Here is a 23,919-nt window from a genome sequence, read left to right as displayed (position 1 = left end):
GATGAATAGATGGGTGGAGGAGTGGATGAGTGACAGCCTGAGTCACTGGATGAATAGATGGGTGGAGGAGAGGATGAGTGACAGCCTGAGTCACTGATGAATAGATGGGTGGAGGAGTGGATGAGTGACAGCCTGAGTCACTGGATGAATAGATGGGTGGAGGAGTGGATGAGTGACAGCCTGAGTCACTGGATGAATAGATGGGTGGAGGAGAGGATGAGTGACAGCCTGAGTCACTGATGAATAGATGGGTGGAGGAGTGGATGAGTGACAGCCTGAGTCACTGGATGAATAGATGGGTGGAGGAGAGGATGAGTGACAGCCTGAGTCACTGATGAATAGATGGTGGAGGAGTGGATGAATAGATGGTGGAGGAGTGGATGAATAGATGGTGGAGGAGTGGATGACCGAATGCCTTGATGACGGGGGAATGGATGAGAGAATTATCTAATTGGCTAAATGACTGGATGAAACAATTACTTTTGACTGAATGATGAGTTCCTGATTCACTGTCGGTGTCGTTCATAGTTTGGCCCTTGTTAAAATGCCACATTTCCGTCTCAAACTCAAACAACAACTTGAGTATGATATATTAAAGCAACGACTAGCGGAGCTGATTATTAAGAGTGAAGAGCACGCCCCCCTTATTCATAGTTCTCCTTCTCCACTCTAAACGTCCACCGCTAGACACGACTGGACCAGTGCAAGGTTGCCATGGAAACCCTTGAGAAGCAGCTGGAGGAGGAGCAACAGAAGGTTCATGTGAAGGAGAGCCCGGCCCGTCCCGCGACAGGTAGGTTGCCCTGGAGACCGGAGGAGGGCTCTTTTGATTGGTCCTACTGGGGCAGGGATGAGGGGTGGATTGTAGAGCTAAAAAAGGGGAAATAAATAGAAATGTTTTCACATAGAATAGCTGTTATTACACATTTATGCACACACACAGACAGACAGACAGACAGACAGACAGACAGACAGACAGACAGACAGACAGACAGACAGACAGACAGACAGACAGACAGACAGACAGACAGACAGACAGACAAGGACTGACAAGGACTGACGCACACACACACACACACGCGCAAACACACCCACACACACATAAACCCATCTCCCCCCTTCTCCTCCTCCTCCTCCTCCACCTCCTCAGACAAGGAGCTGGTGGTGCAGCTGGAGTGTTCCCAGACGGAGGTGGAGTTTGTGCGGCGGCGTCTGAAGCAGACGGAGGAGAAGCTGGAGGTGGAGAGACAGGCCCGGCAGCAGCTAGACACCAAGGTGCCAGACCGCAATCTGCTCAGACACCTCTCACTACTGCTGGGGACCCCAACACTGACTGTGGTGTGTGTGTGTGTGTGTGTGTGTGTGTGTCTACCTGTGTCTGTCTGTCTGTCTGTCTGTCTGTCTGTGTGTGTGTGTGTGTGTGTGTGTGTGTGTGTGTGTGTGTGTGTGTGTGTGTGTGTGTGTGTGTGTGTGTGTGTGTGTGTGTGTGTGTGTGTGTGTGTGTGTGTGTGTGTGTGCAGGTGTCCTCCTTGCAGGCCCAGCTGGAGCAGTCCAGGAGGAGCGCGGCGGAGCTGAAGCGTCAGTGCCGCCGGGTGACCTCTGACCTCCAGGACGCCCGGGTCCTCACCGACAGCCTGCAGAGCCGCATCCACGAGCTGGACCGCAAGCAGAGGAGGTGGGGCCCCCACCCAGGCCTTAGAACCAGTGCTCAGTCATAAACATGGACCGATTGAAATGTGACAGTCCTGCACCTGAAGGTTGCTCTGTGGTACTGGTTCTCATGGAACAACCTCCATGAGAATCTCACTAATGAATCTCAAACAGTTAAAGGGGATTCAAGAAGATTTGGGCACCAAACAACAAAAAACAACCTAAAAAAAAATCATTTTCGGCCCTCCCGACCTGTCGCCACCAATGGGAAGTTTTGCAAGTCATGCAACAGGAGCCTGTCAATGTGATTGACAGGCTCCTGTGATTGATTCTCAAAGACGGGAAGGCTTTTCTAACAAATGACGCTGAAATCACAGCTATTAAATTGTAATAATTGTAACATATTTTAGTTTGACATACTGTGCGTGTTTATATATCATATATAATCCATCATGGTGTGTTGCAGGTTTGACAGTGAGCTGACCCAGGCGTTGGAGCAGGCAGAGAATGAGAGAGAGCTCAAGGATAAAGTCACCCAGGAGAACACAACCATGGGCGGCCAGATATACACTCTAAGGGCCAACCTACAGGTGGGTTCATATACTGTAGATATATATATATATACTCTACAATCTACAACCTACAGGTGGGTTGATAAATATAGATATATACTCTACAATCTACAACCTACAGGTGGGTTAATAAATATAGATATACAATCTACAACCTACAGGTGGGTTAATAAATATATATATATACTCTACAATCTACAACCTACAGGTGGGTTAACATACTGTATATATGGACTCTACAGGTGTGTTAATAAATGCTGTAAATATAAACCTATGTATACTACACCTAGGTGTATTACCATGAATAAACTATCAGTACAACCTACAGGTATGTTGATCAATATAATATAACATAACATGTGAGTCACTACACTATAGAACCATACCCCCCAGGGTCCACACTAGGGGTGCGTTTGTGTGGAGCCGGAGACGGGAGGGTTCCCCTGACCCAGTGTCTGTCCTCCAGGAGAGCCAGGCGGAGGTGACCCGTCTGGGCCAGCAGAAGGACGAGCTGTGCAGCCAGGTGCGGGACCTCAGCCTGCCCCTGGACCTGTCCGTCGACTCGGTCCCGGACCTGAAGAAGCAGCTCCGCCTCCTGGAGGGCCAGGCCAGCGAGGGCCAGGAGGAGGTCAGCACCCTGACCGGCCGGATCCAGCAGCAGCAGCAGGTCAGCACGCACACGCACACTCAGACACTCAGACGCTTGCACCATAATCTACATTTTGCAAGGTCATTAAATCCGCCGTGCACGCACGTGCACCACATGTGACCATTGCCCGCTGTGCCCCGCCCCTCAGGTGCACATGCGCTCTGAGCTGGAGATGGAGCGCATGAGGCAGATGCACCAGAAGGAGCTGGAGGACAAGGAGGAGGAGCTGGAGGACGTCCACAAGTCCTCCCAGAGACGAGTAAGGAACAACCGGCCCCCTCTTGAAGCCTCCCACCCCGCTGCACGGGGTGCTGCGTCGTAAGCAGAATACCGTACAGTGTGTTCTGTGGAAAAGTTGGACCAGTGACGTCATTGGTCCAGGATTTGCATTCTCAGTTGGTCCCACAAGAATAATGATGTCACTTGTCCAACTTTTAAAAGAAACAAGTTGTTGTTGTTTTTTAACCTTGTCTTTTTCACAACACGCATAATGGAGCACTACTCTCTTGAGCCACTTTTAGAGCATCTGAATGCGAGTAAAACGACAGGACATGGGGTTCAGATTAGACCACTCGTTTCGGGATACTTGGAGGTATAGACGATTGCATGATCTTTTCGGCTGGTAGTTGAACTCCCTAGCCACCATTAGACTCTCTAAATGCTATTATTATTATTACTACACCTTATTTCCCATCTGGGATCAATGCAGTTCTGCCTTATTTTAGAACAGTACTTATTTTCATCCACAAAACATTTGTTATGATTTTCAATTTCAAGTTATTTTCCAGCTGGTGCAACTTTATTCAGCTTCGCCCGAGCCAATAAGGACACTTGAATGCCTTGTTGAGGTCTTGTCCAATCACATTAATCATGCAAATAACCCAACCAAGCAAACAGTGTTTACTGTGTTCCCACTGCCTCTGGGACTGGGGAGAATAAGAAGTGAAGTTTGATTGTTGAGTGTTGACAGATTTGGAAAAAACACTTTTTGGAAGACACAACACATAATTTTCCAAAACAAATGTAATGGCAACTAATCGTTTGTTTCCCTTGTGGTTCGCTACAGAATGTTTTCCTAAGCGTGTTTGTTTGTCGGTTGTCGAGACGCTATAGGATTTATTTTTTAATTACGACAGTTTGAGTAATTTTTGTTCTCAAAAGAAAAGAAAAGACACAAACACACACATTCACATACACACAGACACACGCACACACACACGCACACACACACAAACACAGAGACACACTCTCACACATAGTTTCACAATAGACGACCTAATCAGCATCCTCCCATCAGGCAATCATTATTATAATAATGAATTACTGTTATTATAATGAATTACTGTCTGGAAAATACAAACCATTACCTCCATTATTTCACATGAAGACTAAACACCTCACCACTCCCATCACCATCGACATACATGCCCACAGGTCCAACCACACTGATCCTCTTTGGAACTGTTCACCGGTGTGGTGTGTAATTAAAACTAATGCTCAGTAAGTGATGGCTGGCTGGAGTGATTGATGGTGGTGGGGTTGTCTCCTGGTCCAGCTGAGACAGATGGAGATGCAGCTGGAGCAGGAGTACGAGGAGAAGCAGATGGTGGTCCACGAGAAGCATGATCTGGAAGGGCTGATCGCCACGCTCTGCGACCAGGTACGCCGAACACGCGGCCGCTGAGTCCTTCTGTTGCTCCGGCACACGCGCTTATCAAAAGTGATCCGGCTAACGAGTCGTTAAGTCGTGTCTATTTGTCTATTGATGCTATATGTCTTATATGTATGTATATGTCCTCCTTTCCTTAAATGAGCTGCCCAGGGATGCAAAAAGAATTTCAGCCCAAACTGACAAATAAAGTATCGTATCGTTAAAGCTGCTCTAGGTTTGGCTATAGAGTTGTCACAAGAGAGAGAAAACAGCAATATTTTTAAACTATCCAGGGTAATGTGATTGATGGATCCCTGAACCAATTACGAAAGAGATGGCATGATTGGCCAGGAATTAGCCAGGACGGTCTAAAATCTAAATTGACGCAGGTGCAGTCTGCGAGAAGAGGCTTTTTCACAACTCATTTCCCTCACTTATAGCTGACGGATGGCTATGGCATTTAAAAATTAATTACACTCAAATAATATCTCTTCATTTTTACCTACAGCACCTTTAAAGAGCCAGTGAACCCCCTGTTTTGGGTTGAATTTGAACTATTCTGTTTAAAAATGAATGTTTTAGGTTGAGTTTTAGGAAAGAGGGGGGAGGTTTATCCCCATGGTTATGACCCACACCAACTTTATGATACTTACTATGTTAAAGATCAAATAAGACAAATGACCACGTTTAAAACAAACGTAAAGTGGGGTTCACCGTTGGGTTCACTGGCTCTTTAGGCAACAGGGTTAGGCTATACTGGTATACTGTGGACACAGGCAATCCAACCTAGTACCTTTTCTAATCTGGAAATACACCACCTGAGCCTATGCAATATGTGAGTGAAAGTATACACAAAACAACAGCAATTGATGTGCATATTGTGCTGCAACACTAAGGGAGACTTTTAATACGGTGTGATCCAATAATGTTTTCTTTCTTTCTGTTTTATCTCGTTAAGGATAGGCTTGTTGTTTTTCTACAGAAACCTCATTAAAATGCCATTACCCATTATTCATGGAGGTGCTTAGCTTAAAATCACCAGAGTTTCAGCATTGAGATACGTGATGACTTTGGCTGTGCTTAGAACCGGCCTCAAACTCTGTCTCAGCAGGCGGGCGCATAATGAATATCAGAGAGCTCTCTTAATGTCCTTTGCAGTGATGCTGGAATTGAGATGATGGAGGACTTAATGTCTCTGTGACCTCATGTGTGTGATCAGAATGAGGTAGAATAACATTTCACTGATGTCCAGTTCCAGCAGACCCAAGCGAGATTCCAATTTTACAAAGATATTTGTGTTTTAACTTTAATTGCTGTTTGTTTACCATTTAATTTGCTATGCTTTTTACAGATTTTACCTGCTCTGTTTTTGAGCTCCCAGAAAATTACTTTGCAAATTAAATGAAAACATTATTATCATAATTATTGTTTGGGTTGTCTGTAAACGTGTGTGTGTGTGTGTGTGTGTGTGTGTGTGTGTGTGTGTGTGTGTGTGTGTGTGTGTGTGTATGTGTTTGCGGTATATTTGTATATGTGTGTGTGTGTGTGTGTGTGTGCGACTGTGCGTGTATCTATATATGTGCGTGTATGTGTGTGTGTGTTTTTTTTTTGTGTGTCTTTAAATGTGTATGTGTGTGTGTGTGTGTGTGTCTATATGTGTGTGTGTGTGTGTGTGTGTGTAGGTGGGCCACCGGGACTTCGACGTGGAGAAGAAGCTGCGTCGGGACCTGAAGAGGACCCACGCCCTGCTGGTGGACGCCCAGCTGCTGCTGTCCACCGTGGACGGGCCCCAGAGCCAGCCCTGGGGCCGCGAGCACATAGAGCGCCTGCACTGCCAGGTACACACACACACACTCACACACACACACACACACACACACACACACACACACACACACACACACACACACACACACACACACACACACACACACACACACACACACACACAGTCCCACCCCCTGGTGCAGTGCGTCTAACGGAGTGCTCCTCTCAGCTGGAGGAGAGTGAGGCCAGGAGGGGCGAGGTGGAGGGCTTCCAGAAGACCCTCTCCCAGGAGCTGGACAACGCCCAGATAGAGCTGGAGACACTCTGCAAACACAAGAGCCTGGTGAGGCTGGGTGTCTGTGTGTGGGTGTGTTGTCAGTCTGTCCGTGTGTGTGTGTGTGTGTATGTGTGTGTGTGTAGTTGAGCGTGTTGTTCGATTTCAATGTGTCAACTCTGCCTCTTCTTATTCCTCTTCCATCTCCTCCTCTTCTCTCCTCTTCCTAATTCTCCTCTTCCTACTCTTGCCTCCTCCTGCTCCTCCTCCTCTTCTACTCTCTCCTCCTCCTCCATCTCCTCCTCCTCCTACCTCCCAATCCTCTTCCTCCTCTCTCCTCCATCTATCTCTCCTCCTGACTCCTCTCTCTCTCTCTCCCTCTCTCCCTCTCTCCCTCTGCTCCTCCTCCTCCTCCTCCTCCTCTTCCTGCTCCTCCTCCAGGCCGATGAGCAGCTGATGCTCCTGGAGCACGAGAAGACGGACCTCCTGAAGAGACTGGAGGAGGACCAGGAGGACCTGAATGAGCTCATGAAGAAACACAAAGCCCTCATCGCTCAGGTGACGGCTTTCCCATTCAACACACCACTGTGTGTGTGTGTAGGACCTAGAGGCACGGGTTTGAGTCCTGGTTCACCTAGAACACACCACTGTGTGTGTGTGTAGGACCTAGAGGCACGGGTTTGAGTCCTGGTTCACCTAGAACACACCACTGTGTGTGTGTGTGTAGGACCTAGAGGCACGGGTTTGAGTCCTGGTTCACCTAGAACACACCACTGTGTGTGTGTGTAGGACCTAGAGGCACGGGTTTGAGTCCTGGTTCACCTAGAACACACCACTGTGTGTGTGTGTAGGACCTAGAGGCACGGGTTTGAGTCCTGGTTCACCTAGAACACACCACTGTGTGTGTGTGTAGGACCTAGAGGCACGCGTTTGAGTCCTGGTACACCTAGAACACACCACTTTGTCTACGTGTAGGACCTAGAGGCACGGGTTTGAGTCCTGGTACACCTAGAACACACCACTTTGTCTACGTGTAGGACCTAGAGGCACGCGTTTGAGTCCTGGTTCACCTAGAACACAGCACTGTGTCTGTGTTTGACCTATACACACTATGTCCCTCTGTGTTTAACTCCTGTGTCACCTAGAATAAACCACTGGACCTATGTGTAGGACATACCACCAGGTTGAATTATATCAACAGTTTCTTAATTCATTACAAAAAGCATGATTGGCATGCAAAATAAGATTTAAATTAAAGAAGGGAGAATAAAGTCAGCCCCGTAAAATATCAAATGTCAAATTTATTATTGTTTGTTACCATTACTTGGATCTGAATCCTAACCCTTTCCCACTCTCTGTTTGGGTGTGTGTGTGTGTGTGTGTGTGTGTGTGTGTGTGTGTGTGTGTGTGTGTGTGTGTGTCTCATCTCTCTCTCTCTCTCTCTCTCTCTCTCTCTCTCTCTCTCTCTCTCTCTCTCTCTCTCTCTCTCTCTCTCTCTCTCTCTCTCTCTCTCTCTCTCTCTCTCTCTCTCTCTCTCTCTCTCTCTCTCTCTCCCCCCCCCCCCCCCCCTCTCTCTCTCTCTGTCCGTCTCTTTCTCTGTCTCTCTCTCTCCTTGTGTGTCTCTCCCTCTCTCCTTGTCTCTCTGTCTCTCCCACTCTCTCTCTGTCCGTGAGCACAGATCTCTCTTTTCAATATGTGTGTGCATATATCCAAGTGTCATGCATTGTAATATAACACCCTGTGTGTCTGTGTTAAAACGCCACTCCTCTTGTTTGTGAAAATTAATTTCCTCTGTGAGGAGCCTGCATATCTAAGTGATCCTCTAAAAGGATTGTATTCTGTGTGCCAGTCCTCCAGCGATATCACCCAGATCAGGGAGCTGCAGGCGGAGCTGGAGGAGGTGAAGAAGCAGAGGCAGACGCTCCTGGAGGAGGTGAGCCAGGGGACGACGCACAAGCTGACTGAGACGCAAATGGGGTTGCATCTTGACCGACCCAAAGTATCAATGTGATGCTGAATCTGACTATCAACTAAGCTAAATTATTCATTTATTTATCTATTTATTTTCATAAATGTTGTATTTAGTTTAGTTTATTTTGATATGTTCACACCATGATTTTTTTATTTATGTATATATGTATTTAGATATATGTGTTGATTTGGTTATTTATTTATTTTGTTCAAATAAATAATGCATTTAACCATTCATCTGTTAATTTTTAATTTTTTTATAATTATTTTTTATTCTCACAGCTCCAGTCTAGTGTTTCCAGGGTGCAGTTCCTAGAGTCATCCACTGTGGGGCGCAGCATCGTCAGTAAACAGGAAGCTCGTGTTTGTGATCTGGAGAACAAGCTGGAGTTCCACAGGGGGCAGGTGAAGAGGTTTGAGGTAAGAGGACTCAATTGAAACAGGATTCTCGCACGTGTGTCTGTGCCTGTTTGTATGTCATTGTGATGAAGGGGTGTCTGCCGTCAACCACCCAACAGGTTCCCCCCTCCACTGGGGCCAACTGTCTTTAAATCTCTACCTAGACAGTATTTACATGCTATGTTTGGTTGAAGGTGTGTTAATAAACAAGTATTTGGAAATATCCTTCTCGAAACTATATTATGTAATTGCCTTTAAATCTGTGTATATTTGTGTGTGTGTGTTTTCCTGTTTGTGTGCTTGTCTGTGTTTGTATGTTTGTGTGTGTGTTTGTGTGTGTGTGTGTGTGTGTGTGTGTGTGTGTATGAGCCCATCTCTATATATGTTTATGTGCGTGTGCGTGTCTGCGTGTCTGTGTGTTTGTTGCCTGCGTGTGTGTGTGTGTGTAGGTGCTGGTGCTGCGTCTGAGGGACAGCGTGGTGCGCCTCGGGGAGGAGCTGGAGCAGAGTGCCCAGACGGAGGCCCGGGAGCGGGAGAACTGCGTCTACTACCAGCACCGCCTCCACGACATGAGGCTGGAGATGGAAGACCTCACCCAGAGGGAGCAGGACAGCAGCCGCCGGCGCATGGAGCTGGTACGGGCCTCATATCCACGCCATCACCACCCTACAAACACTATGCCATCACCACCCTACAAACACTGTCATCACCACCCTACATACACTGTCATCACCACCCTACATACACTGTCATCACCACCCTACATACACTGTCATCACCACCCTACATACACTGTCATCACCACCCTACAAACACTATGCCATCACCACCCTACAAACACTATGTCATCACCACCCTACATACACTGTCATCACCACCCTACATACACTGTCATCACCACCCTACATACACTGTCATCACCACCCTACATACACTATGTCATTACCACCCTACATACACTGTCATCACCACCCTACATACACTGTCATCACCACCCTACATACACTGTCATCACCACCCTACAAACACTATGTCATCACCACCCTACATACACTGTGTCATCACCACCCTACATACACTGTGTCATCACCACCCTACATACACTGTGTCATCACCACCCTACAAACACTATGTCATCACCACCCTACATACACTGTCATCACCACCCTACATACACTGTCATCACCACCCTACATACACTGTCATCACCACCCTACATACACTGTCATCACCACCCTACATACACTGTCATCACCACCCTACAAACACTATGTCATCACCACCCTACATACACTGTGTCATCACCACCCTACAAACACTGTGTCATCACCACCCTACAAACACTATGTCATCACCACCCTACATACACTATGTCATTACCACCCTACAAACACTATGTCATCACCACCCTACATACACTGTGTCATCACCACCCTAGCATATACCCCCTATGTTATCAGCAGACCACTAGAATACACCATCACACACCCAGCTTTGTAAAGCTAGATCAACCCCACAATATTGTACATCAATTACATTACCATCCGTTCCCACCACCTATATCATCATCACTCAGCACACAACCCCAACGTCACCTCCCTCTCATACCACACCTATGTCCTCGTACATATTCACGTGTGTGTGTAATACGTATCTACATACGCACAGCTGTGCATGTGTGCACGTCTCGGTGCACTTCTACATCCGTGTAGTAACAGAGGAAGATTCCACCTCCACCATACATCAATGTTCTCCAGCATGACCTTTAGCCGTTGGTAAATGTATGTGTCATAGATACACACCCAGAACGGAAAGCGGTTGCACACACACCCGCACACAGCTCCACCCCCCTCTCTTCCTCTCTGCTCCCAGCTTTCTCTGCACAGCCATGATTAATCCTCATTGTCCCCTCAAGGTTATGGAGACGGCACATAGACACACATATGCGCGAGCACACACACATAAATGCAGAGATGCGCACACACGTGCATGCACACACACACACACGTACACACACGCACATACACACACACACACACACAAAAACAGGTGTGCATACACACGCTAACTTACACACACACACACACACACACATGCGTGCATACCAGCACACACACACACACACACACACACACACACACACACACACACACACACACACACACACACACACACACACACACACACACACACACAGGTGTGCACACACGTTTGTCTGTATGAGGAGCCCCCCTCCCCCCCCCCTCCCATCTCTTTGTGGCCGACGTGCAGCTAATAACTCTGAGAGCCTCTTCGCTTGCAGCGGCGTGTGAGAGTGAGTGTTTTATTCCACACAGGGCAGGGGCATAGTTATTAACGAATCAAACGGCAACAATTAACCAAAACACATCATCCTCCTCATATATAATGAGTGTCATAAATGATGGGTCATCTTCATGATAGGAGTTGCATAAATAACGATTATTCCAGACAATACCCTGATTGTACCTGCATGAGGTGTCATGGTAATCAACTTAATATTATTCACTTCACGCCTCTTGAATGAAAACAAACCAGGAACACCCAAGGTCATAATGTTCATATTGGTGTTGAAAATAATAGCATTCCTCTACTGAGTCGTAGAATATGGACTAGAATCAACAGAGTACCTAACATCTACTGATCTCTATACACCTTGAACACACGCACCCTGTAGAAGATTCAATCGGTCTTCCATTGACCGTTTTGACCCCACAATGACCTTGGCCTCATAAAAAACCCTACATCCTTGTTGTTGTTTTTTTATCCGTACAGGAAATGCAGGTGACGGAGCTCACCGCCGTCCGACAGACATTACAGGCCGACCTGGAGACGTCCATCCGTCGCATCGTGGATCTGCAGGCTGCCCTGGAGGAGGTGGAGTCGAGTGACGACAGTGACTCTGAGAGGTACTTCCTAACTCGCCGTGTTGGATCTCCTGTTGAATGTCTGCAGCCCAGGCGTCTCCATTGGTCCATTCATACGTGTGATGCTCATCTGTGCACTCACTGTGTTCTTTGATCCAGCACTCACACTGCCACGGAATCCCTATCTCGAAGGAAAGACCTGTAAGGGCTCTCATGGATGTGTGTGTGTGTGGTTTCCTGTATCTGTGACACTGTGTGTGTGTGTGTATGTGTCTGTCTGTGTCTGTGTGTGTGTGCGTGCGTGTGCGTGTGTGCGCGTGTGTCTATGTCATTGCATCGCCTGTATTGGCTTTGTACTCTTTGGTTGTTATGGCTGCGAGCTGAATTTCACCAGAAACATTCGACTCTCATCGAACGATATACAGGACACACAGCCACAGACAGACAGACAGAGAGACAGAGAGCTCAATCGATAATGGGATGTAATGTTGCGTGAAGGTGGTTTTTGCTGCATGGATACTAACTGTTACACAGAGACCGACATCCGTCTAATGTTTTTTCTATTTCTTTAAGAGCAGATCCTCATTCATGGAAACTACATGCTGTTTTTTTTTGGGGATGTTGGCAAGGGAGTCTTAAGTGAGAAGTCTGTTCTGAAGTGATAGTTTGGAGATATAATGCCACATCTTGAACTTAGCTAAGCTATAATTACATTAGAAATGGTCGAATGAGAAAAAGGGAATACTGCTTGATTGGCAGTGTGGCAAGAGACTGCAGGCAACAAACTTCAATGCAACTCTCTTCTATAACAATAATTGATGTGCGCAGACATATATAAAACATTAGCTTGGGACAATTGAGCCATGCTTATGTATGTTTGGGCGATGAGTTTGAGCTTACTGACTTTGTTTGTTGACATTTGATGACTCAAGACCATGGGGTATTGGAGGGAAGGGATCAAAGTCATGTGACACCTTGAAGGTTTTCATCGATTGATCCTGCCGTCTCCATGGTGATAGAACTCAGTGTCTATAATGTGATTGGTCGGTTTTAATTCAACCCAATCGTTCTCCTCTAAGGTCTATTCTTTGAGCTTCCTTCGGGTGTTTTTTTGCATTGTTCAGTTCGGAATGCCAACCTAACATCGACCTGCATCCTACCCTGGATTCAAACTCTAAAATGGACAGGACACATTTGAAGCTTGGGTCCATCGGTCCACACCCTGACTCAGACATGCTTGCGTTCGCATTGTGGCCTGATAGCGAATAAGAAACCCCTCAAGCAGGCCCCCCTGTGCAACGGGAGTCTCCGTGGGTGCTGAGGGCTCTGTGTCCGTCCACAGCGACTCCGTGTCCAGCGTGGGGACGGAGGACGTCGGCGAGGGGATCAGGACCTGGCTGGGCGTACCCAAGGGGTCGTCCCGTGCCGGGTCGTCCCGGGGCGGGTCCCCTTACGGCAGCCAGGCCGGGCGCCAGTCCGTCACGGACACCATGAGCACCTACAGCTTCCGGTAAGTTCTGGGTGTTCTGTGTCGTTGTGAGGTTGTGAACGAGATTGATTGGAATCCGGACAAACGAGGTAAGTAGAATTATTTAATCTGTATGAGTTCCTAACGTGCAACGTTAGTTGTGCGCTGGTTACAATTTGACGTTCAACTCAACAACAACAACAACAACTACAAAAATACAAAAGTGAGCGGTTCAGAAAGCTGGCGAGTCGGTGCCGTGTGATGTTCTCCAAGGGGGAGGTGTTAGGAGTGCTCACTCCCCCCCCTCCCTCTCCACTGCAGGTCGTGCGTGGACGAGGACGGCGGCTCCGTGGCCGGGGGGGCCGGCACGGGGGGGCTGGGCCGCGCCTCGTCCTCCTCGGCCCTCTCCGAGCTCCTGGACGGCCTCCGCAAGCGCCGGGGGGGCGGAGCCGCGGGGAGCGGCGACCAGGTGGACCGGGCCGGCAGCGCCGCCTCCCTGCCCATCTACCAGACCACCGGGGCCTCCTCCCTGAGGCGCCGCGCCTCCGCCCTCTCCCCGGGGCCCGAGGACCCCCGCGAGGCCCGGCCGGGCATCCTGAAGCCCCCCTCCCCGCTGCTCCAGCGCGCGGCCAGCAGCGCCTCCATCGGAGGGGCGTCGACCTCCTCCTCCTCCGCCCCCAGAGCGATCCGCTTCAGCGCCGCCGCCCCCGACCCCTCGGCGCCCAACGCCGGCCAGCTCCCCACGCTGCCCCACCTCTCCTCCCTGTCGGCGCTGCACGGCCGCCACCTGCCGCGCTCGCTCTCCATCCCGGAGGAGGAGCTGGAGGAGGGTCGCGGCGGCGGCGGCTCCGGTGGCCCCAGCCCCCAGCGCTCCCCGCAGGCTCCGGCGCGGCGCCGCCTGCTGGCCTCGGAGGACGGCGGCGAGGGCTCCCTCGGCTCGGAGCCCATGGTGTTCCAGAACCGCTGCCTGGCGGCGGACGGCGCCGGGTCGGATATCATGCCGGCCATCCGCAGGGCGCAGTCGGCCAGCAGCCTGGCCGGGTCCATCCGGGGAGGGGGAGGGGGAAGGAGAGCGCTGAGCGTCCACTTCGGGGAGCTGCCCCTGTCGTCCCGCAGCAGGAAGAGCTCGGAGGCGTCCGAGTCGTCCAGCTCCGGGGGCAGCTCCGCCGGGGGGTCCCAGACCGGGGCGGGGGGGTCCAGGGGCAGGTCGGGCGGGGGGAGGCCCCAGGGGGAAAGGCTGGAGGCGGAGGGGAGTGAGGGAGAAGACGTGGCCTCCGTTATGAAGAAATACCTGAAGAAAGAGGTGGACTGAGGTGGGAAGGTTTGAAGCCCCCCAAAGCATTGCTTGTGCCTCTTTTTGTTCCTTCTTTGGTTCAGCCATTTTGTGTTCTGTCCTCTCCCTCTCTCTGTCCTGCTCCCTCTCCCTTGGACTTATTCACCCGGCCGCCATATTGGTTCCATATTGGTTCTATTCCGCATTCAGTTCCCCCACCCGGCTAGTGTTCAGAACCAAGATGGCCGCTAGGTGAATAAAAGGCCCATTGGCAGCTCTGGGAGCCGATGTGAGGTCAAAGGTTAGGGGCACCTGAAGTAGAATGTTGTCAGGACTGAGCAGACAATTTAAAAACTAAAAGGAAATCTAGTATTTCTAAATTGTCTGTTACTGGAGAATAAAATTATCCATCTGGGATATTATCATCAATAGATGATGACGAAAGAATCCATTCATGGTCAAATATACCATATTCAAATCTGAATTCTAATTATTCTTTCAGGTGAGCAGTGTTTGTATGAAAAAAATAATGAAGTCAACCTTGTTTTTGTTTGTTCTATTTTCAATCAATAAAAAATCAGGCGGAAATCCCATCTTGTCTGTTTGACAACTAACCGCCAGTTTGTTACACAACCAAGGAACCGCTAATTTATAATAAATACAGAAATGAGCTGTTCCCTTTCGAGTCAAACCTAACAGATAACCACCATAGCCTACATTCCAACCATGGGTCAGTGTTTCAATCCCTGGAGTAGGCAGTGAGGGTTTTCTGGCTGATACTTGCTCTCTCTCTCTCTCTCTCCCTCTCGCTTGCTCTCATCACACCGCACTTAAGCTGCTTGTGTCGTTGCTTTTCTGTTGAACGTGAACTCTGTGCCTTACACAGAGGGAGAGAGAGAGAGGGAGGGAGAGAGAGAGAGAGAGCAAGCGAGTCAAGGAGAGGGAGAGAGCGAAAAAAACCTGATGCAGCCACAGAGCCTTGCTCACTGCAGAGGCTTATCTGCTCTCACGTGCGCGTGTGTAACAACACAACACAACACACAGCCAGCAGAACAAGCCAATGACGGCGCGGTGATGAAAGAGAGAGAGTGAAAGAGAGAGAGGGGGTGGGGGTTGGGGGGGGGGGGGGGGGAAGCGGGGGTTGGGGGGGGGGGGGGGGGAAAGCGGGGGGGGGGGGGGGTTAGAAGAGATGGAGAGAGGGATTAAGAAGGAGCCCGGAAGAGAAGTGCTCGGAAAGTTGCAAGTCAGAGGCGATGAAGGACAAAAGCCTCATCTTCCTCGGAAAAATATGTATTTTTTTGGGGGGGGGGGGGGGGGGGCCCTGCAGTGCCGCTCACTTTTGCCTCTATTGGCGTTATTCTTTTGGTCCATCGCTATGGTAACGATGCATACATGGTTGCCAGGAAGGGATGCTCCCGTGTCGTTATCAAGGCAGTTTCCTGCTCAGAGATTGGAGTGTTTGATCAGTGTGATTGATCATTGTTTTGATCATGGTGTGATTATGGAACCTGTTTCATGATTGATTTGACCCAGGACATAAATGGCCGCCTTATGTTCTTGCACTCAATGGTCCCAGGCATCCACAGCACAATCGAATAATTAAGATAAGAACAGTACTGTGAACAGTGCCAGAATCAGTCACCACTGCAACATTTTGTCATAATGCAAAGCATCCCCTCACTTAACAGCTGAGACCTATTTCCAGGGTTGTGTTTCTAGCTCTTTAGAATTTTGTTCTTAAGAATTTGGCTCAACGGTGTTGTGGCTATTGTGTTTGAATCTAGAAGGTTCTGGGTTCATTCCCCAATTGAACCCACACACAGCCTATCAGTCATGTTCCTCAATGTCCTGTTATCTGCATTCACTGTAGGTAGCTTTGGATAAAAGCTTCTCCTAAATGGCGTTTAAATTATGAATAGAATATATTAAAGAGGCTATTAGACCATATCTTGAATGATACATGAAGGGTAACAAGGTGCCAAGATGGCTAGAACAGTTGATGGATATGACCTCATGTGATTTATACAGAATTATAGGTCAGTGCAATGTGAAACCATAACCTTTTGTTATGGTTTGTCTATATACCATTACAAGACATTTTTTAACACTATTTATTATTCATAACTGGGATGGTAAAAAGCGGATTGTGGGGAGTGTGGGGGTTGTGTGTGTGTAGCTCATTTCCCCCAAAAAAACACCATGGCTTCAGGCATTAGGCATGTGTGTGAGTCACTATTCTTCCTCTATCCTAATGTATCACTGCGAGTGTATTTCCTGGTAAAGACTGTTACTCTAGTATTAGTGAGAGGAGACTTCATGTTAGAGACTGTTCCTCTAGTATGAGTGTGTACTTCATGTTAAAGACTGTTCCTCTAGTATAAGTGTGTCTTTCCTGGTAAAGACTATTTTTCTAGTATCAATAAGAGTGAATTTCCTGGTAAAGACTGTTCCTCTAGTATTAGTAAGGGTGTATTTTATGATAAAGACTATTCCTTTAGTATCAGTGAGTGTATTTCCTTGGTAAAGGCTCTTCGTCTAGTATCAATAAGAGTGTATTTCCTGGTAAAGGCTGTTCCTCTAGTATCAGTGAGTGTACTCCTTGGTAAAGGCTGTTCCTCTAGTATAAGTGAGAGTATTCCTTGGTAAAGGCTGTTCCTCTAGTATCAGTGAGTGTACTCCTTGGTAAAGGCTGTTCCTCTAGTATCAGTGAGTGTACTCCTTGGTAAAGGCTGTTCCTCTAGTATCAGTGAGTGTACTCCTTGGTAAAGGCTGTTCCTCTAGTATCAGTGAGTGTACTCCTTGGTAAAGGCTGTTCCTCTAGTATCAGTGAGTGTACTCCTTGGTAAAGGCTGTTCCTCTAGTATAAGTGAGAGTATTCCTTGGTAAAGGCTGTTCCTCTAGTATCAGTGAGTGTACTCCGTAAAGGCTGTTCCTCTAGTATCAGTGATAATGTATTTCATGATAAAGACTCTTCCTCTGGTATCAGTGAGTGTATTCCTTGGTAAAGAGAGATTAGATGAAGGGGAGCGGGGATCAGAGGGCATTCCATGTGTGATTCACATGACTTCCTGGGAAGCCCACTTGGACTGCAGGAAGAAAATATTGCTACTTATAGCGTGGAGAGTAGATGGAGTTGGAAGCCGTTCCTCCACCCACTCCAGCAAACCCCTCCAGCCCCCCCCCTCCCTCTCTCTACCCCCCGTAAACCGACTGCATCTGCACAGGCTTCTTGTATTCTCCCTCCTCCTCTGCCCCTGCTAATGAATGTGTATGTGGCCGTTCATTACTGCAGCTTACAGTGCTATCGGACGAGTAGAGGGTGGTCCCCAGAGGGGCTCTGCAACATCATCAATGTCATACAGCAACGTGGGAGGGGGGGGGGGGGGGGGTGTTTGTGTGTGTGTTTGTGTTTGTGTGTGTTTGTGTGAGAGAGAGCAAGGGAGACTAAGCCAGCCAAATAGAGGGAGAGAGAATTGAGAGATGAGAGAAAGAGAAAAGCGGGAGAGAGAGAGATCAGGAGAAAGGGAGAGCGAGAGAACAGTGTACATTAGAGAGAGAGAGAGAGAGAGAGAGAGAGAGAGAGAGAGAGAGAGAGAGAGAGAGAGAGAGAGAGAGAGAGAGAGAGAGAGAGAGAGAGAGAGAGAGAGAGAGAGAGAGAGAGAGAGAGAGAGAACTGATAAACAGAAAGAGAATAGTTGTAAACTAAAGCAAGTAGACGGAGTAAGAGGGAGAACGAAAGAGGGAGAGGGGTATAGTAGAGAGAGAGAACTTAAAAATGGAGAGACAGAATAGTGTGCACTAAAGTGAGGGGAGAGAGAGAGAGAGAGAGAGAGAGAGAGAGAGAGAGAGAGAGAGAGAGAGAGAGGCAGGCTCACTGCTCGCTGCAGAGTTCACTAGTCGGAGGATGGAGACGCCGTGAGAAGGACCGCGCGCCGCTGCCTAACGAGAAACCTAATTGCGACGGGTTTCTAACAGGGGGGTTTTATCTTTTACCGCAGTGCTGCTGGCGTCGGCAACCCCCTCACCCCCGCCACCCCCTTTCCCGTACACATCGCAGTCATTCTGACCAACTGTTCTCCTACTGTGTTGTTACCTGATTTTTTTGTAAAGAACCAAAACAAGCTATCTGGATGGGTTTGTCAGCATGCTTATTCTCCGGTCCCCCAACCCAAACATCACACCGGCGCTGCTCTGGATGGTCCTGCTGGGGATCGGTGTCAGCGGGGAAGGACAAGGTACGGGTCAGTGTGGGAGAATGCGTGTGCAGGGATCTGCTAGTGGGGTGGTGGATGCTGTGTGGTGTGGTGGCGTCTTTCAACATTGTTGTTGTTCTTTGCATTGTTTCTGCTGAAGGGATCTCTTATTACATTCCTCGGGGAGGGGGACTATTAAAAAACCTCCAATTCCGTTAATATCCACCGGTTCTCGCACTTGCCTAAATAAGAATGCCTGCTGGCATCCTACGAGCGGACTCCAGCCCACTTGTTTGCGTGGGTAGAGACGGCAGCGTGTTTCAACCCCCCCCCCCCCCCTCCCCAAAAAAAACCACCGTTTATTTTTTAATGGCTCTGCCATTCTGTTTATCGCTTAATTTCATCGCAAGAAAATAGAACAGATTGGCCCTGTAACTCGCGAGGAGAGATAACAAATGCGGTGAAAACAAGAAAGGTAACCCACGGTGACCGTCTGAATGTACCGTAATGAACCCGGTTAAACGGTGCCTGCTCTGCGACGGGAAAGCAGTGAGGGGGAGAGCAGCGAGAGAAAGTTGGAACCGGGGGTCGTCAACTTCTCGCACCAGTCTGCCTGCTGAAGTAGGCCTGCTATGGATGCTTTGTTTTTGGCCCTAAGTGGGCTTTTGTTTGTTCAAATCAAATTAAATTGAGCCAATGTTAACAATGAATGCCACCCGGCTAACTGTCAGCAGCCTACCATGCCTGTAGCCTACTCTAAAGTGTAACTATAGCCTATTAGGCTACAGGCCTTCCGGTTGGAACTTATTGGCGTTATGTGTTTGGTTGGAGATGGCGTGTGTACAATTGGGTGTCTGCCTTCACTGGATGAATGTTTCCCATTAGCAACCACCTCTTTCAGTCCCTAGTGCACGAGAAACACGTGCACGTTTGCCCACATACACGCGCGTGAAAACACGCACAGGCCTAGTTGGTCCTCAGTATGTATACATGAACGCGCGCGCACGCATAAACACGCACAGGCTAGTTGGTCATCAGCAGGTCTACATGCACGCGCGCACGCATTAACAAGCGCAGGCCTAGTTGGTCCTCTGTGGGTCTACATGCACGCGGGCACATAAACACGCGCAGGCCTAGTGTGGTCCTCACAAGGTCTACATGCACGGACACACTAATACAACTCGCCTAGAACAACTGCGCAATCATGCGGGTTAGACCCGCGTACACGCACGTCCGCACGTCAGCCAATCGTTTCACCGATTTCATTACGCTGTTGGTGACTTTGGTTAATGAGGTTTTCCAGTAGAGACGTAATGTAACGCGCGCGCGCGTGTGCGTGCGTGTGTGTTTTGCGTGCGCGTGACCGTGCTTGTCTGTTGATGGTAGCAGCATTTGTAGTGCACCTAGTGATGTATGAAGATTTCTTTCACCCTTATTTATTATTTAAATTGTTAACCCTTTTAACAATTTTAATAATTGTTAAAAGTTGTATATTTATACGATAGCCTGTATATTTATCTATATAGACATAGATATAGATATTCGTACATATTAAGAAGAAATCAGGGGACCACACATGGTTGAGTTTGACAGGATGACAGCACAATTCTCCATGTTGCTTGAGTGGTGTATAAATTATGAGATATGTTGAAGCCTAATGACGTCTCGAGAGATTTCGTATTTTGACACAAAACTTGTGCTCATGTCCCTTGTGTGTGTGCGTGTGTGTCACTGTGTCTGTGTGCGTGTGAACGTCTGTGTGTGTCTCCTTCGCCCCTGCAGCCTATAGCGCTCAAATGATTGCCACTATCAGAAGCGGAGCGGAACATTTTTAATAGTTAATATTTCAGTATCCATTTGCTTCAAAGCTGTAACGCTAAGCCTGTGCTGCTATGCTGCTTCATCTGTCATCTCCCTTTGATACGGGGATCCCAGCGAAGTGTCTGCTCTCTCTCTCTCTCTCTCTCTCTCTCTCTCTCTCTCTCTCTCTCTCTCTCTCTCTCTCTCTCTCTCTCTCTCTCTCTCTCTCTCTCTCTCTCTCTCTCTCTCTCTCTCTCTCTCTCTCCAAATACGTCTGAGTGTGTTAATCCACACTGCACAGAGCCCTCCCCATGCGGCGCAGTGATGATATATCCTCCTGTCTTCCTGTGTCGACGTGTCAACGTGTTTATCTTCTCCCCTAACGTACCATGTCTCTCTCTCTCTCTCCCTCTCTCTCCTTTTCTCTCTCTTGCTGTCTGGTCGCTGAAGAAACGGTGCGTGATATCTGTGTGTGGATGGTTAGTTTCACTCCTCTGGATGCTATGATTAGTAAGGGTTAGGGTAAACAGGCAGGTGTTTTCTCTTGCTTTCTCTGTGGAAGCTGCTGATTTGTTGATTGATTGATTGATTGTCAGTTCTGATTGGTTGGCGGGGCTGATTGGTCATTGACCAATTGATTAATGGATGTCATCGTGGTCCAACAATAGAATACAGAAAATGAGCAGTTTACAGTAACGGACGTGATTCCGGGCCTATTTGAGCGAACACAGTCAATACCTGCTTTTAGTTGTATTTATAAACCACAACACCTCTGACAACACCACCACAACTGTCTCTAAATTCACTTAACCCAGTGCATCTCCTCCATGTACTCACTCTCATAGTATATAAACACTATAAACTCTTTCAGATACATACGTGTATTATTGCTTTTATTCCCTCCCGGGGTCCCCTAAACCATTCCAGTGCGTGTGATGTATTATTGAGCGTGGCTGGTCTCTATGTGGGTCAGCAGGAGGGTCCTGATAAAAGCTCCAAGCTCCTCTGGTATCTTCTCCGCGGTCGAGGACGGTCATCTGCCCATTTACTAATGGGTTCAAAGAAATATAGCGACATATCGCGATGAACGCACGCACACACACACACACACACACGCACACGCACACGCACACACATACACGCACCACTACCACTCCCACTCCCACTTCTGCTTCTTCTTATTATTATTTTTACTTCTCTTCTTTTTCTTATTTACTTTCTCTTGTATTGTTGCTGCTATGTTGAGGTGTATGGCTGTCGAGGAAACAAGCCTAAGGATTTTACTCTTGTGAACTTATACAATATGATGTAATGAAAGTATCACACACACACACACACACAGTACGAACACACAAAACTAATCAGAAACTAGCACAAGTTCTAACCATGCTCTCAATACACAACCATCACGTTATCCTAGTGCTCTGTGTTGCTATTAAGCTCTACACAAACCAATCAAAACACTACAAGGAAAGGAGAATTTTGTTGTAATTATGCTATATACAAGAGGAGAATTTGTTGGCCATGTCGGTGTGCATTCTCATTTCATACGTTCTCATTTAGATGCTGCTGGTTTTGAAGCTGAAATAAGTTATGAGTCCAGCTACCATGGCAACAGCCCCTGCTTGTCCAGCAATCTCTTTTTAGGACCAGTCGTACTTATTTCCATTTGTCACCTACATTTTACAGGGTTTTATTGTTGTTCATGCTTGAAGTGGCAATCTCGAAGATTTCAATTCAGTTCTCTATGGCGATAAGGGGTAATTCCAGGTGTGTTTTTGGTCCTGAATTCCCGGAGATCCGAATAGTGTTGTCTCTGTGACGTCAGTCTGCTTCTTTACTGGCAACACTGGCAGGGACCAGGAAAAACAACCACGCTACACAAACAAGTGAGTTGAAGTGCGAGTCGTTTGCGTTACCCTCTCTGGCAGAACAGCAGGGTGATGGGAAAGGCGTCACTGTGTATTACTTGGGATTTTTCCCGTGAATGTCGACAGCCAGTTGATAATATTCATAATGCTGCAAAATGCAAGGGCTCTCATCAGTGGGCCATAGCCTCAATCAGCATTGTGTTACATCAAGTATATAAATAAATACAAGTAAATACAAATACACACGCATGTACACACACGTGCACACACACACACACACACACACACACACACACACACACACACACACACACACACACACGCGCATACAGTCCAGAATGCACGCCCATACAAACAGACGCACACAGACACACACACACACACACTCACATCGCATTGCTTCTCAGTTCTCTTTTCATGCTCCATAATATGACGGGAAATTATGTTCCTGTGTTGGACAAAGCTCAAGGGAGAGTTCAAAACTAAATGATAACTCTAAATCCTTACCATCAAACAGCTAAACGAACAGACCCCAGACAGTTACTAGCGTGACCAGTGAGTACCCACACTTTAATACGCCTCTGCCCCTCGCTTTTTTGCAGATGACGATGGGAATTGTCAAGGCGTGGGACTCAGCCATTGTTGTTATGATGCAAACAGACAACTCTCGGTAGAAACTGTTTTGCCGATGTCGGGGCGGGGGGGGGGGGGGGGGGGGGCACAAAATGCTTTCCATTTCTTTCTTATTTTAGACATCTTATTCCACAGACGCTAACTTGACGGGTGAAACGCTAGGGCATTTAATTGTCAAATGCCAACAGCGGGGGTCCATGGTGGAGACAGTACAGCTGGTAACATAATTACTAATGTGGGACTTTTTCTGCTGATACAGAGGAGCCAGCCTGAGTCACTTCTGGTGAAGGCGTCAGCAGTAGCAGCAGCATAATGGAGGTCGCAGCCTTCTGCCCAGAGCCTTGTCGGCCTCGATCACGATCTCCAAAAAACCAAGACAACCTTTAACTTTAAGCTGAAAAAGTTTGATGAAAAGCTAAACGCTGGGAGGATGGAGAAAATGGCGAAAATAATGACGGTAGGCTCAAGAAGTGATTTCAAAGAGCAGCAGAGTCTGTGAGTCACTGAGAAGGGGAATCGATCACCATGGGAGGGAACGCACGGGGGAATAAACAGCAGTCGTCACTGGGAGCGCTGCAGCCATATTGAATCACTTTTATATGGTGCTTTATCTGTTTTATATAGGTTAAATATAAACTTACTTTAACGGCCTTAACCTAGCGTCCGAGTCTTGGCTATGGAGCACTCTCAGTAGATAAGTAGAACATTTTTTGCCCAACAAAGTTATATAATAAGGATATAATAAAACTGTCTGATGTTATTTACATTTCCTATAGGATAAGTATCATCAATGTACTGGTCAATTGGAAAGTATAGATGAACAGATCAAATTAATAGCTGAATGTTATTTAACTTTTACATAC

General features: G+C 47.9%; 2 protein-coding genes across 5 annotated transcripts in view; both read left to right on the top strand.

The window, feature by feature from the left end:
- Nucleotides 1–15,103, top strand: part of LOC132447364 (unconventional myosin-XVIIIb-like) — a 37,342-nt gene extending 22,239 nt beyond the window's left edge. For 2 of the 3 annotated variants that reach the window (XM_060038009.1, XM_060038006.1), the window contains exons 26-42: nt 688–793; nt 1,151–1,275; nt 1,521–1,675; nt 2,117–2,240; nt 2,689–2,889; nt 3,020–3,130; nt 4,427–4,531; nt 6,205–6,360; nt 6,519–6,632; nt 7,005–7,121; nt 8,413–8,496; nt 8,817–8,954; nt 9,383–9,568; nt 11,727–11,860; nt 11,978–12,019; nt 13,161–13,328; nt 13,608–15,103. In XM_060038009.1, the coding sequence (XP_059893992.1) occupies nt 688–793; nt 1,151–1,275; nt 1,521–1,675; nt 2,117–2,240; nt 2,689–2,889; nt 3,020–3,130; nt 4,427–4,531; nt 6,205–6,360; nt 6,519–6,632; nt 7,005–7,121; nt 8,413–8,496; nt 8,817–8,954; nt 9,383–9,568; nt 11,727–11,860; nt 11,978–12,019; nt 13,161–13,328; nt 13,608–14,598 (3,057 nt within the window). In that variant the 3' untranslated portion in view covers nt 14,599–15,103. The remainder of the gene's footprint in view (nt 1–687; nt 794–1,150; nt 1,276–1,520; nt 1,676–2,116; nt 2,241–2,688; nt 2,890–3,019; nt 3,131–4,426; nt 4,532–6,204; nt 6,361–6,518; nt 6,633–7,004; nt 7,122–8,412; nt 8,497–8,816; nt 8,955–9,382; nt 9,569–11,726; nt 11,861–11,977; nt 12,020–13,160; nt 13,329–13,607) is intronic. The other variant, XM_060038008.1, reaches the window with a different exon arrangement.
- A 3,291-nt stretch (nt 15,104–18,394) lies between these two features.
- The window catches only part of LOC132447521 (seizure 6-like protein), a 34,211-nt gene continuing 28,686 nt past the window's right edge, over nt 18,395–23,919 (top strand). The window contains exon 1 of one of the 2 annotated variants that reach the window (XM_060038327.1): nt 18,395–18,794. In XM_060038327.1, the coding sequence (XP_059894310.1) occupies nt 18,704–18,794 (91 nt within the window). In that variant the 5' untranslated portion in view covers nt 18,395–18,703. The remainder of the gene's footprint in view (nt 18,795–23,919) is intronic. The other variant, XM_060038326.1, reaches the window with a different exon arrangement.

Source organism: Gadus macrocephalus, chromosome 19 (genome assembly GCF_031168955.1).
Source record: "Gadus macrocephalus chromosome 19, ASM3116895v1".
Lineage (NCBI taxonomy): Eukaryota > Metazoa > Chordata > Actinopteri > Gadiformes > Gadidae > Gadus > Gadus macrocephalus.
This window is presented reverse-complemented; position numbering and strand designations above follow the sequence as displayed.